The sequence below is a fragment of the Diuraphis noxia genome, unplaced genomic scaffold (genome assembly GCF_037042655.1).
Source record: "Diuraphis noxia isolate RWA-SAM2 unplaced genomic scaffold, SU_Dnox_SAM2 contig0004, whole genome shotgun sequence".
Taxonomy (NCBI): Eukaryota; Metazoa; Arthropoda; class Insecta; order Hemiptera; family Aphididae; genus Diuraphis; species Diuraphis noxia.
The window spans coordinates 68,467,996-68,483,597 of NW_028301714.1; the positions used below are offsets into that span (position 1 = coordinate 68,467,996).

Below are 15,602 nucleotides of genomic sequence, written 5' to 3' on the forward strand. Positions count from 1 at the left end.
TATTTAGCGTTTATTTAACAATAATGTATACGAATCGTACATGGCCGAGATAAATATCTCTGTGAGCGAACCGTACGACTGTTTACTCGGATCCGTGTTAATAATTATTACAGTTTTATTTTTATTTTTTTTACATAATATTTATGACTTATAAATTTATATTTCACGTAATTTTTATCACAATACTCAGAAATCGTATTTAAATAAAATTTTATTTAAAAGGTTTAAACGTGGTAAAATTATTTTTTTTTATGATTACTTGGCGGTGCACTAATCGTGAAATATAATTTAGAATAATCTAGAAAAATAAATATACAAACCTAAACATTTCATACTTTGTACTATTATTTTTATTGTCGTAAGATGACAAGATGGATATTAAATAGGTGTTTCGTTTAAAACATTGGTTATAACATTTTATGTTGAATCGTTTTAAATAAATTGAACAAAAGTATTCGAATGTACACACGTTATGATAGGATTTTTTAAATATGTTTATTATTGTACAAATTTACATTATAAGCAGTGTAAGTCGTTTATGGATTAAAAAAAATTACAAAAATCACACCATTAAAATGAATGCAATTATTAAAAATGAATTTTCGAAAAAAAACTGTTTATATTAGAAAATACATTATAAAGAAAAACATAAAATAAAAGTAAAAGGGAAAATACTCTGTATATAGCCTAATAATTCATAAATTTTATAACAGGTATATCCGACTTAAGACTTATGAGTTATAACAAAAAAAAAATAACAAAAATATGATTAGATTTTTACGCTGCACGCTTAAAAAGAAAAAGAAATAAAATAAACATAAAACATGTAACAATTCTTACATAAATACAACAACGGAGTGTATATTATAACATTGTATTTTGTAATAAAATGGCAGTCCCCAGTCACTGACACTAAATAATATGGGTATTACATTTTTTTAGCCATATCATTATAATATTGTTATAATTACTATTATTATTATTGTGCATTGTATTTAACCAAAAACAGAGTAAAAATTCTTTAAAATGTATTCAATTTAATGTTTGCTTTGAAATTTGAATTTACAGGTAGAGACGATTGGCGATGCCTACTGTGTGGCTTCGGGCCTCCACAAGTTCAGTTCAATACACGCTCAGCAAATCGCATGGATGGCTCTTAAGATGATCGAAACGTGTAAAACTCATCACACACACGACGGGAAACCGATCAGAGTAAATTTATTTTCAATGCACATCATATTATTATTTTTTTACAACTATAAATTAATAACTTCGCGTGAACGTTTAGCTGAGAACGTCATTATGATTAACAATAAAAGCACTAAAATCGTATAAAATATTTAAATCATATAAAAAACCCATATTTAAATTCTATAGAGTAAATTTGTCAAATATAAACTTTTTTTCGAACTAGTTATGGTTTTCTTCTCGTTTCGGTGCTCTAATCTTATGGTGGAAAACAAAGTTCTAGACAATCAATTCGACATTAGGTATTTGAGTATGTAAGTTGAGCAGTGGTGAAGTGTTTCCGATTCCATTCCCATGCTATACGATATAACAATCCATTCCTAAATTACTTAAAAATATATTACTTATGTACAATCGAAAAACTTAGCTGGTTTTTTAGGTGCAAAAATCTTTATAATGCTATTTGATCTCGAAATGTCGTTACAATGAGGTCATATCAATAATTCCAGAACACAAAACATCAAATGAGCTACATATATTTTTTTCGTCAAATTGAATCACAACTTATTCAATTTCGGAATATTTTATCTTACTGAATGACAGTAATATCGTATAGTCTATGATTTCTCGGACGTATGATAATATTAGAATACAAAAATATGTATTTTGCCGACAAAACTATAAGAACGCGGCGTTTCGAGTAGGCAATTTAACTACATCACTGTCGTGGTGGCTACGACATATTATCCTGCGCCTTAACACTTCGTGTTCACGCTACCAGCGACTTAAAACGCGTAGGTATCGAATACTAACAATGCGCATTTACTATGTAACAATAATCTATAAAAGCACGAAGACGATAATAATTAATCGCTTTGACGCACGAGATCGCAATGCGCACAGGTGAGTACAAGAGCCTAAAACTACATCGTCGCACTGCAATTTGTGCAGTGTGCATTATTTTTGGTTGGTCGAACCCGGCGGCGGCGGCGGCGGAAACCCTGTGGCCGGAACCTATACTTGTACCTCTCTCACTCTCACGTTAAACCCGTATTATACTATATAATAATAATACATTACTTATCGGATCGGTAACTGTTCAATATTTTATAGATACGTCGTTTATGGGTAAATTTACCTTGAGCAGCTCACGTTGCGGTCGTCATTCGCGTCCCGCGGGAACTCGGTATAATATGGGTATCGGGTGCATAATATTATTATTATTATTATTCGTACAAGAATATTGTTCACATTGTACGCAATATATTATATGATAATAATATACACACCAGAATATTATGATGGTTCGCCGTCTCCGAGCAAAGACGCGCCGGTTAAGTTAGGTCGGATTATAATAATACCTATACAAAGTATACCTATATAACATTATAATGTAAATACGTCTCTTTTTCGAACTACGGCTCTAATCATTACAATAATAATAGTAATAATAGTCATAAATAATAACAATAATATCACACCGTACGTTGTACGACAGACTCTACAACATCCATCTATGTATACAGGGTGATTTTTTAAGCATGCTCATCCTATTTTCATCATTGGAATTTTTTGTACCACTTAAGGATGATTCTGTGACAATACAATATCAGTTTTTCAAATAGGACCTTCCTTTTTAATTTTTTATTAAAAAGCAGATTTTTTTTGAGAATTTTGATGTATACATATATAAATATATTTAAATCAAAATTCAAGCTAGTAGTTTGACCTATAGAGTTTTGCAACTTTGTGTTTTAATGATGATATATCTATGGTAATGTGTTAAGTAGATAGAGAGCTTAAAAGATTTTAAAAATTTAGCAATTACTACTGATTTATCAATATAAATAATTTGCAAAAATTATCCAATTATACTATATATCTAACATTACATATAGTTTTATCTTTATAGGACCATTTTTAACAATTATTCTTATATAGTCGTTGGTATCGCCAGTTCGCCACAGGATACTCCTTAAGCAGTACAAAACATATCAGAAATTCAAAAATATTGTCTTTAAGCTAGTAGTTTGACCTATAGAGTTTTGCAACTTTGTGTTTTAATGATGATATATCTATGGTAATGTGTTAAGTAGATAGAGAGCTTAAAAGATTTTAAAAATTTAGCAATTACTACTGATTTATCAATATAAATAATTTGCAAAAATTATCCAATTATACTATATATCTAACATTACATATAGTTTTATCTTTATAGGACCATTTTTAACAATTATTCTTATATAGTCGTTGGTATCGCCAGTTCGCCACAGGATACTCCTTAAGCAGTACAAAACATATCAGAAATTCAAAAATATTGTCTTTAAGTCTTCTTTAAATTCTAAAAATCAGAATTTAATAAATGTTCTGTTAAAAATGAAAATGGACGCGAACATGCTAAAAAACTCATTTTGTACGTCCCGTCATGTCCGTAATATCGAATATTAATTTAACAGCACGCGTTCATTCAGGTCAGTTGTTATTATTTTTTTTGACAGTTTTTTAGTTTAAAAAAACCGTACAATGGCGCCCGTTCATCTGTCGAGATTATAACGCCACAGCATATTTTATACATATATGTTATCGTGTCACACACGGCACTTACGAAGAGTGAGTGACCATTAATATTTTATAACTATGCACAGTCATCTTCCTAGCACGTTTTATATTTGTATCCTCAAACATATATATTATATTTATTTATTTTTTATATAATCTCATAACAGTTGCTTCTAATTTTTTTTTTAATTTTAAATAGGTAACAAAGAAATCAATTTATATAATTATATATTTTTTCTGAAAACGTGTTTGTATACGAATCGAATTTCGAACACGTAGTTACTAATTATTACTAATTATTAGTCATAATCGTGCTTATAAGATTTAGGCGAGGAAAGTATAATATATTTGTATGGGCCAACACTTTGCGAGTACTTCGTACCTCTAGCCTCTATAATTATGTTACTCAACTCAGATATCTAAAATGTGAATTCTTATTGGGTATATCTAAACCTAATTAAGTGCTTATTAATTACTAATTAACTACCGGTTTGATCATAACTTATTAGGTATAATATTTACACGATGTATGATGTGACTAATAAATCGGATCGTGTGAAAAAAAAATTCAAAATATTAGGAAAGCACCTACCAAAAGTATATTTATGATTTACCGAGAAAATAATGACTGTATAATAGAGTGATAAAACAATCGACCTGTGTATTATATCAATTTATTTCTGATTTACAAGTATGTATGTGTTCTGTGTATCGGCGAGATGGCATATCATAAACACGATAATATAATAATAATAATACGTATATTTGATACATGATGGCCACGGTGTACCCTTCCTGCTTTCGTAACCCCCTACAACACCGCGATCGACCGCGTCGGGTCAAAACTGTCCGTTTTGTATGGACGACACGTGTGCCCCGCAGACTCGTATAAAATATTTTGTGCTCAGAGAATTCATTCTCTTGTTCTTCCCGTTCGGCGGCGGCCGTAACAAAATCTGAAACACTTTTTGCCGCGTTGTAAGTTGAACGCGTTGCAAAAAGTTTGAGAAAAAAAAAATCGTACCCAACACTTAACCTACCGGCTACCGAATATTATATACGCGCAAGACGAAACGTAATTATCATGAAAACCTCGTCAGTGTCCGTCCGAAAAATTCATATTTTTTTTTCGCGTTCGACTCAAATCGAACAGGGGGTTACACGTGTAACACAATATTTATATATCCGGTGAACGGTGCAGCCCAAGGTATTGTGATGGTTACGAAAAAAAAGTCATCGGGAGACATATTATAAAAATCGAAAAATAATGATTCTTAACGCTACGGCGGGATAGACTATTTTACTCAACTCTGAGGCGATATATGCGAGTTTGAGTGTATTATATTTCTCATAGTATTATGATGACGCGAAGAACAACTTATCGCGACTTGACGTGGCCTGCTGCACGTTGGCCTCGGTACCTTACGCGTTCTGAAGTCAAGCGTCCGCCGGTGTCACTAGTTCCCGGATGGGTGACCTCCCGGGTTTTCGGTGACGAATCTTCGCCCCACTTACACGTGTTCCTCGACCAACTACACCCACCCCTTTGCAAATGGGCATAGTTGCCTAATCGTAAGATCAATAAATATATATATACGCATAATATACGATCGTGTGAGTACTGCAGTGAACAAACCATCAAAGTGTGTACTTGCAGCAGATTATTATAATAACATAAACATATTTATTTTCCGTTATGATAATTATTAAATTATTTTCAAGTAAGAGTTACCTCTATGTATGGACGCGTGCACTTAGAACGTCAATTTAGATTAAATTCACAACGATAATAATTGAACGACCGGTCTCCGGAATAGTGGATTTCATCTGCCGGCTCGACCGCGGCGGCAGATAAAAACGTCGGACACGTATCCCTCGAGGATTTCGGAAAACCTTTGCGGAATAAGAGTCGACATCGGTGGGTAGGTGAGGAGGAGGGGGGTGGGAAACTGCTCGAGTAATAAATCGGGTAAAAGCCCGAGTATAATATAGCGATTACGGCGAGATAGGACCCCGCAAAACACAAAAGATTGCGGAAAAGTAATACGTATATACATGTGTTTATATATCACTGAGACATATATTTATATATATATATATATTTATATAATAAATATATCGGGACGGTCGTACATGACATGACGTATGCGATTCGGATGCGAATTCTCCACGTGTTTCACGCCGCCGATTTATCGTCACTATATATTTTACGTGGCGGCTTAAATATTTTATTATTAAAAACGAAATTTAGTTTTCGTCTTCGGAATTAAAAACTCGTTGTCGACACCGCGCGCATTATAATAGCTATTTAATATGCGTGCACATTATTGTGGCCGACTTCGTTAACTTCGGTATTTAAGTGTGTTTTAATCGTACAAAAACGACAACTGTTTACATTAATAGCGATCCGTAACATCAATATCGTGCGATACGCCGCCGTGAACTTTGGGAAAAAATTTCAGACGATTCGTTGAACCTTCGGCGCGTTACGCCATCGTTTCAGCCATCACGAATATTAACGATAAATTATCGGCACCTACGTAAAATCGTAGTCCTACGGTCAGCTACCTACACGATGTGCGTAATAATAAAAATGATGATAACAATTATTACTATACGCTCTTGCCTTAAACGATTCCCACACGACGTGCACGGTTCGATAAAAATAATTAATATATTTATGCTCTAATAATAATTGGTCCATATTGTTATCATTATAAAAAATGTCGACTACACAAAAGCGTTTATATTTTTTCGGTACAGCACGATAACAATGATATAACATTAATATTGTGTGTGGTGATCAGGTGATCTATACAAAACGTCGAACGTATACCACGACCAATATACCTTAATAATATATTATCAGGGATTATACGAGCTCTAAGGTAATTAAGCCGACGGGTAATCTTTTAATGCTCCGAACTATTAGTTTTCTTAATAATTATGGCGCTAAAGTCTATTTTAATAATATTAGAATATAACATAATGTGCTCAAATGCTCAACTGCAATATGCAATATTATGCATAACTGCATGCTAAACAATACATAATATAATAACAACGGTGCACTGGTGTCGCGTATACAGTTAATCTGCTTAATATAAATTACGACGACCGAATAAAACTCTGTTTTAATCACCTATTCTTTAGTAGTAATATAATGTTTCTGGTTCTTCCCACTTCCTGTTTTTTTTTTTTTTTTTCAAACGACTCCGATCGATATTTTTATACCAAACAGCTATAATTGCTCTGACTCACATTGATTATTATAATATTGTTTCATATACTTTTAATTTTGGCGATCGAGAACAAATCAAACAATTTCGACTGGTGCTCCTTCCCTTCGCATCACCACTATGACAAGATTATTATATTATTGGTCATAACAATACAACGAAAGTTTAAAAGAAAAAAAACAAATTTTGTTTCACATTGTTATGCGAATTCTTAAAACTTTTCGTATCTTTCCACTTGAACTTTGTGGTATATTTTTACATTCTTCCTGTACTTACATCGCTAAAATATTTTTGAGTTTAAAAATTAAAATTAAAATTATGCTCATTACTTATTATCTATTAATCACTTTTATCCCTTTATACCATATACTATCAAATATAAACTATTTAAAATGTTTATACATCGTACATAATATTTATTCATACAAGAATAAAAATTATAGTTACTAGAGCTTAGTTACCTTTTACCTGTTAAATAATGATAATCTTAATTGTATGCTTCTATGTTTTGTTTAACGATATTTTTATATACATTTTTTTTTTGTTTTACGGTTTTCGTTTTAATTACGTTTAAAATGTCAACCATTTTTTTCAAAGGATAACATTTTTGACCTTTAGCTCTATATAGTTTAAAGAGATATAATTTGTTTTTCATCTCTTTTTGGTATACGTAGCAATGCCGTGCCTGCGTAGCACTTATGCATCGCTAAAATGTTCAAAATTAGATTTATAAAAGAGTGTAGGTACGCTGTGCAAATTTATCATATACGCATTTTATTAAAGTAGGTATGTGTGGGTGTGTGCAATACATAGGGTATAATATGCACATAAAACGATCAAAATTATATTATACCTGTACGGTGTTTTCACTCACAAAAGCGTAGTTATACCAACGAAAAACACACCACATGACGTCGACTGACCATTACAGTATATAGTTTATATAATTAAGTTCTGTCGACATGTTTTTAATCGTCTCGATTTCAGATGCGAATCGGATTGCACACCGGATCGATATTGGCCGGCGTGGTCGGCGTGAAAATGCCAAGATACTGCTTGTTCGGTCACAACGTGACGATCGCCAACAAGTTCGAGTCTGGTAGCGAACCACTCCGGATAAACGTCAGTCCAACTACTCACCAGTAAGTATACAACCCCAATAAATTGTCGATGCATTATTCCATAGGCTATACCGGTATTTGTGCGACGTGTTACCGGCTAGTCTATTCTATATCCAAAGCCGTGCTAATGGGTTGGGATGAGGCAAGTGTATAGGGCGGCAAATGTTTGAATATGGGTCGCAGACACCGTACGCACGAGGGGTATTAGGGCCAGTATTATAGGGGATTTTAACCCCTCTTACAACATTGAGATTTATAAATGTATTTATTGCATCAATTGATTTATTATAAGGTATAAAATAATGTATTATTTTAAATTCCTGTCTACGGCACTGTATATTTTAGCATATTAAATAAGTGTAGGAAATATCATTGCTCTGCAGCTTCAATGAAAGTTAGCACTGCACTGATTTTACCTACTTTTGTCATTATTTTGTAAAATATAGTCTACTCGAATTATCGTATGAATGTACTAAAAAATTACATTCATAGTTTAGTTCAACGTTATTATTATAACTATGCATGGCTCTGTCCATATTTTTGAAAAATTAATAAATAATACAATTATAATAGTATTTTGTACTATTGTATCGACATAGCATGTATTGCCTAAAATCCACTTTGTTGTGTGTGAGTATACTTTAATTTTGTCGTCGAAGCACTATTACATGTTATAGACTGATAAATGACTCGATAAGGTTATAGAGGCTAAAAGTTGAATATATTTCGACGTCGTTCAAACTGGATGAGACAAACATTGAACGGAGAAAAAGATAAATAATTGATTTTCTGAACAATTATGTTCACGATTTCGCACAATATTTATAACGTTGCATGGCACGACGTACTCAATTTGGTTCAATATAGGTAATGGTATTACTTATAATTTCACCATGGTGGCTTAGCGAAATTCTAAGCCACGTCCAACGACTTTAGGTCCATGGCATAATCAACCTAAATAAATACTCAAATTTTGAGGTATAAAATTTGTTTGTTATTTTACTCTAGACATTTCCACTAGTTCGTATAAATATTATGAATATATTAGAGCATACTTACTATAACTGTATAACGTCACCGCTAGGGTTTTACCGACTTCTTTGTCGCCGTATATACGTAGTTTCAGCAGTGATCGAGATGTCCGTAAAACTTTTTTTATTTTTTTTAATAAATCGTACCGTTCAGCATGAATACTGTAAAAAATAAAACATATCTATAAAAATAATAAATGGTTTATATGTGTGTGTGTGTGTGTGTGTGTGTGTGTGTGTGTGTACGATATCTTTAAATAGCCGATTTCGTTACCCTTCGGGCCGCCCGGATTGTCAAGAAAAAAATCTTATACCCGCACAAACGCGAAATTTTATTTTTCCATCTTTCAATTCGATATCCTTTTACCAATCGATCCGCATTGGTCATATATTATTGCACACAGACGACTGGTGCTGTCCTGTATTTTTTTTTTTTATCATTCTCCGTATTATTCTCCTGGTCCGTTCCGCGGATATTCCGACCAGCCGCCGGCTACACTCCAATAACTCTCTCTCTATATATAAATATATATATATATATATCTCATACACACATACACGTATGTCAGCGGCCTTTTAAAGTGCAGAGCGTATTTCGACATCATCGCGCACCATAACTTGAATAGATTTCTGCACAAGAATGATTGATATTTGCCATTCAATCGTTACGCCTAATTTAAATTATACAATATAATACCATCTTCGTTGGTCCAATAAAATTATTTATTATATTATTATTCATACGGCGCCGATAGCTTAGTATAATAGTATATACTATTATAGATTACAGTTAAACAGCAGTATATAATAATAGTATACACTCACATCGACACGATCAATTGATATCGAGGCGGATTTCTATACGTGAATAATTGTTCTTGAATTTCCAAATTATTTAATACGCTGTAATGCCTCGTACAGTACCTACATAAAAGACGCGTAGAGTGTCTGTCTGCTTTTTAGCATTAAAGACCTTCCCGTTTGTGAGACGTTGTATAATATGCGATATTATGTTTGCAAAGACACAGGTATACTGCTGAAGTACTCAGAGCTTTCGATGGCGTGTATATGCCTACATGCCAAAAGCATTCATATGTCCGCACCATATATGCCATATATACGTCTTAAATAAGTCAGGTGGTATTCATAAAATACTTATTATAATATAATATTCATGTGTTATATATAAACTCCGATCGCATGCAGAATTGTGGGCATGGCGCTACTATTATAGTTTTAATCCAAACGGATAAATAATATCATATTGTATGGCATACAAGGTGCATTGATGCTGCAATGATATTATCCCAATAAAATATCTTTTCTTCGGATGATTTAGTTTCGATGTAAGACGGCCAACTATAGCGTTGGTATAATATACAACAGGACCACAAACATTTGTTTGCGAAACTTAATAATAACGACTTGCCATGATTTAAATTTGATTTCTGATATTTATATTTCATAGTTGTTTCGATCACCGTATGACATTGTGTTAGCATAAAGCTAATGGCTTGTATTAACGATATTTTATTATTAACGATATCTCCGTGAAGTTTATACGTTCCTCGGCAGGTATAAATTCTAACTTCTCAAGTTAATAAATCATGGTAGCCATAGGTGCGCGTAATAACCGTAAGCCCATTGCATTCCTGCTGCAGTCATCAGGGTAGGTCAAACCTGGGAGAGCATGAGGGGTAGGGATCTCCTCCTTAACCTTTGTTTCCATTTTTAAGATCTGACAACCGTAAATTATATTTTTATAAATTAAATACCTAGTGTATGTTGAAACATCAGTCATACCTCTCCACCAACCCCTCACCGCCCAAGACAAAATCATTTGATCGCCACTGGCCGCAGTGTAATATAATACCCAAACGCGTTTCCAAACCTAAATTTGTAAGCTGTGGGAGTTTTCTCAAACGTGATGTACCTGCAGTGCCGCAATAACCGGATGTGTTGCGTGTGTCAAACACACGGGCCCAGGTCCCCAACCCATAATGGGGGCCCAATAATAAAAATTAAAAAATATATAGAAATAAATAAAATAAAACTATTTTGTTATAATAATAATTATTAATACAGATTGAGCAATAGATCGGTTTTGATTTGTACACAACATTATCGTACATTAACGTTTCTTATTCAGCCTAAATAACCGAAATTAAAAATAGTTTCGTAGTTTGGTTGCAATTATTGATTAAAGCGCGTCATGCGAAGGAGTATTGAGTATTGCGTACTTACTCAAAATTCCAAAGTATGTTTTAAAATTTGGAAAAATTAATTTTATAATAGTAAATTGGTTAATTTTTCAATTTTCAAGAGGGGTGAGGGCCCATTCATTTATTTACACACGGGCCCAAAATAGTGTAGTTGCGGCGCTGTGTACCTGTCTCAAACAATGTATAAACAGTGTATGAGTCATGTAATATCATTAATGTTATCACACCTACTCACATTTTTATACGGTATGATGGTGACGTATTGCACTATTAACGCGATCGCGTGCTCGCTGTTCACAGGCTGTTGATGAAGACCCCCGGATTCTCGTTCGAGGAGAGGAGCCGGTCGTGTCTGCCAGTCGGATTTCCCGAGCACATACCTGGCACGTGCCATTTCCTGTTGTCGTACGCGCACCCCGACATGTCGGCCGACGACACAGCCGACTTGGACGCTCACGTCACCGCCGGCTTGCGGCAGCTCACCTTGGACAGCTGAACAATACCGCCGCCACAGCCGCCACCGTCGCCTCCACCACCGCCTCCACAGACGCAGCCGTCGCCGTCTCCTCGTAGAAGATTATAATACTATACAAACGCGCACCGGCGAAACGACGTCGAGTCTTATGATATTGTAATTTTTGTTTTTGTTTTTGTCCACCCGTAGAAATGCACTCACTTTTTAAGTACTATTATATGTTCTAAAAATATGCCAATGCGAGGAAAAACGTAAAAAAGGAAGAAAAATATGTTTGTTTGATTATCATATATATAAAAATATCACAACACGTGAATCATATACCTATACACACATAGTTGTAGAGTCCAGTCATATTATGTATATTATTATAATATAATATCTAAAATCCTTATCCTGTCATCCCAACCGTCGGAATAAAACGCCGCCGGTTAAAAGCACTCGATTCGTGCATCACGATTCTCACACACACTTCGCTCACCTAAATATAATAATAATAATAATATTATTATATTAATTATTATGACATAGCCCGTCGCCGACGGTTGAAATCACGTGAGGCGTACGCGTTATATTTTTTGTACAGCTAAATTATTATTCTCTCGCCTAAAATATTTACAAACGTATAATATTATAAAAAATATGGTCAAAAGCATAACGATTAAAAAACCATCTCCGACAACGGTGACTTTATTATTTCTTTTGGATTTCATCGTTTATCTCTATATTATAATATTATACAATACAGTATATTATATTGAACGTATTATAAAAAAGTCTTTCGAGCGTGGTTTTCTTTTCCGTATTTACCGCGGACGGCGCAATACCCACTACGTCTACGACGATAGAAATTCATTTTTTTTCTTGTGTGTATAACATAGAATAATAATTATCGTTATATAAAATGGTTCTGCGATATAATAATTTTGAGGGTCTGGAAAAAAAAATCATTTTAACGAACGCGTCAGTGATAATTTTATTCTATATAGAAACGCTTCGGAAAATACGGCTTGCGGAGACTAGTGGTATTAAAAACCCTGTATATCCGTATGCTTTGTCCCACTGTGAAGTGGGTGCAAAAAAAAATTACTGATTTAGAATTTAAGAAAAATCATTTAAATATTTCTGAAACTTTAAAGATTGAAAAAAAAACTGAGACTCCTGTAATATTATTCTCTATAACAAATCTATTCGGAAATTATTTTTATTTTTTTTTTTTTTAATAATGAACATGAAACGAATATAATAATATGATCAAAGTAAACTAAGACCGATTTGAATAAGTATTATGTTTCTGACATAAGAGAAGAAAAATATATTTGGCTAATGAAAGGTACCGAATAATAACTTTTGTAGATTCAGGAAACTCAGAAGAACTTATAATGAAATTTCAATAACAATATTGGACCTTATTTTTTTCAACCGAAAATAATATTATACTCGTAGTTTTATTAAAATAATTTATTTCATTAGTTATTATTATTCTTTTTTTCTTTTTATAGTATATAGTATTTGGTATAGAATTCTCGTGACAAATAATTCAGTGAAATTTGAAACCAACAATCATAAAATACCTATGCATGATTAAAAGATTTGTGAACGCGATAAAATAAAATAAAGTGCAACAGCGTCAAAATTATTACATTAAGAATACGACTGTGTTAGGAACAACAGATATATCGACCATATGAATTAATTACTTTTGTACAAAGATATTTCCAAAAATAAATATGCCTATATTAAGACACTTCAACTTTTGTTTCGCGTCTTTTTTTTTTAAATATTTTAGAATCTTCCTATGGTGTAAAAAATAACTAATACAAACGAAAGGAAAAAAAATCTCCTAAAAAAAAAAACAATTGTGATCAACGTTATTTCATAACGAGTTTTGTGTTCCTAGTGTTTAATGTTTCTATCATTTATCGTTTTAACACGTGAATATAAATTGTAGTTAAATTAATATTATGTACTAAGAATAATATAATATTGTATGTTACAACAATAATAATGTTTTATTGGATATTATACTATTGCCATCGCATTATTATAACACTAAACTTAGAAATAAATATTCTATGGTTAAGTCTATGTATACATATTATAATATGTTATGTATATGTATTTTAAAAGATTGCTTTTTCAAAAAAAAAAAACTATTGCGTTACTTGACTAAAAATTATTATTAACACTATAAAAAAATAATATTACTGTTTTTTTTTTCTTTCTCTCTGTACTACTACACTGGTGTGATAAAATGTTATGAGCAACTTGAAGAAAAATATATGTATTTGCGTTTACGATTTAAATTTATACGCTAACGCATCTGTACACGTATTGTCAATTATGTATTACATTATTTCCAACTGCTTTTTACACACACACACACACACACATTGAATCTATCAAAAATCTTCATATTATGCAGTGTCGAATAAACTGGAAAAAAAATTATTGATATTACTAAATAATAATACATAATGTTCTAAGATTGTTATTTCTTTACGCATTGTGTTGTACCTATATAATACTATATATTATAAATTTGTAAGTGAGTGCGTTTTGTATTTGCACATGAGTGTTCCGAAAACTATGTTACATATTATGATCTCTGATGCGCGTGACTCGGTATTTACATTATGCTATTATCGATTTTAGACGGTAAACACATTCGCGGGACACTCTGTATGTTCCGAAATAAATTCGAATTTCACCAAATAAACAGAATAAAACACTTTCGTTCAATCGTATGTATCGTGTATATTGTTATATACTTATACTCGTATATAATATTATGTAAATATATATAGTGCGACGAGTTTCGCTCGATCTCTAATCGTGGACAAAACCTTTTGTCCCATCACATCGATGCCGTCGTATGTTACAGGCTTACAGCGATTATATACTACACCGATAATAACTTTTTCATATGAAATATACGCAAAGAGCAATAATACCCTATACGGGCAAAGAATACAGTAATTAGTAAAACAAAGAACGTCTTACAAGTAAAATCGTAACATCTGAATTATTCTCTCCCTGCAATTTGTGACACCAATTTTATTTTTTTTATCACCGATTAGGTGTGATACACTGATATTTAACGGAATAACTGCGGTTCGAAATTTTGAAAAACTGTTCATATTGGGCATTTACGTTTGGTTGAGCAATAGGGCAAATCCACTGATTAATTTATTACGATTGACCGATGTTTTTATTCCGAATTTTTTTTTTAAAACTATTTTACCGATCGAATATTTATTGAAACAGATTACCTACGTTACGATTCGTCAAATTTACATTTGTGAGATTTTGTAGCAATTTTTGTTTTATTAGAAGACTTCAGAACTGCAGGGAGCTGTGAGACATATGCGTTGGCTTTTGATTGAACATGCGCGAGTTGCATTTTTAGCGCATGTGATTACAAACTGAAATATGAGCTGAAACTACTCTGAGAAAAACGTCCCGGAAAGAAGAATTTTCAGACACCCCCAAAACGTTTCAGTGATAGGATTTAAAAAAATAATTTCTTCCTTACGGCGCTCTCGTCCGTCATGCATTAAATACTCTTATATATATGTCCTCATCATGGCATTTATATTTTTACTAAAATTTAGATAAATATAAAAGAATCGTCTGTAAAATTCGATCAATATTTGAATCCCGTTTAATCGATATCAACTCGTTTCGTTGACTTGGCAAACCTACCAAAATATCTACAAATTATGATAGTACGTGTCAAAAATAATAATTGTCTAACTGATAGCGTC

General features: G+C 32.6%; 1 protein-coding gene across 1 annotated transcript in view; it reads left to right on the forward strand.

Annotated features, from left to right (window-relative positions):
- Positions 1 to 14,329, forward strand: part of Gycalpha99B (guanylate cyclase 1 soluble subunit alpha 2) — a 305,824-nt gene extending 291,495 nt beyond the window's left edge. Inside the window, exons 12-14 of the mRNA XM_089226659.1 lie at positions 1,069 to 1,212; positions 7,974 to 8,128; positions 11,661 to 14,329. Coding sequence (XP_089082785.1) covers positions 1,069 to 1,212; positions 7,974 to 8,128; positions 11,661 to 11,856 — 495 coding nt within the window. The 3' untranslated portion in view covers positions 11,857 to 14,329. The remainder of the gene's footprint in view (positions 1 to 1,068; positions 1,213 to 7,973; positions 8,129 to 11,660) is intronic.
- Positions 14,330 to 15,602: the final 1,273 nt, after the last annotated feature.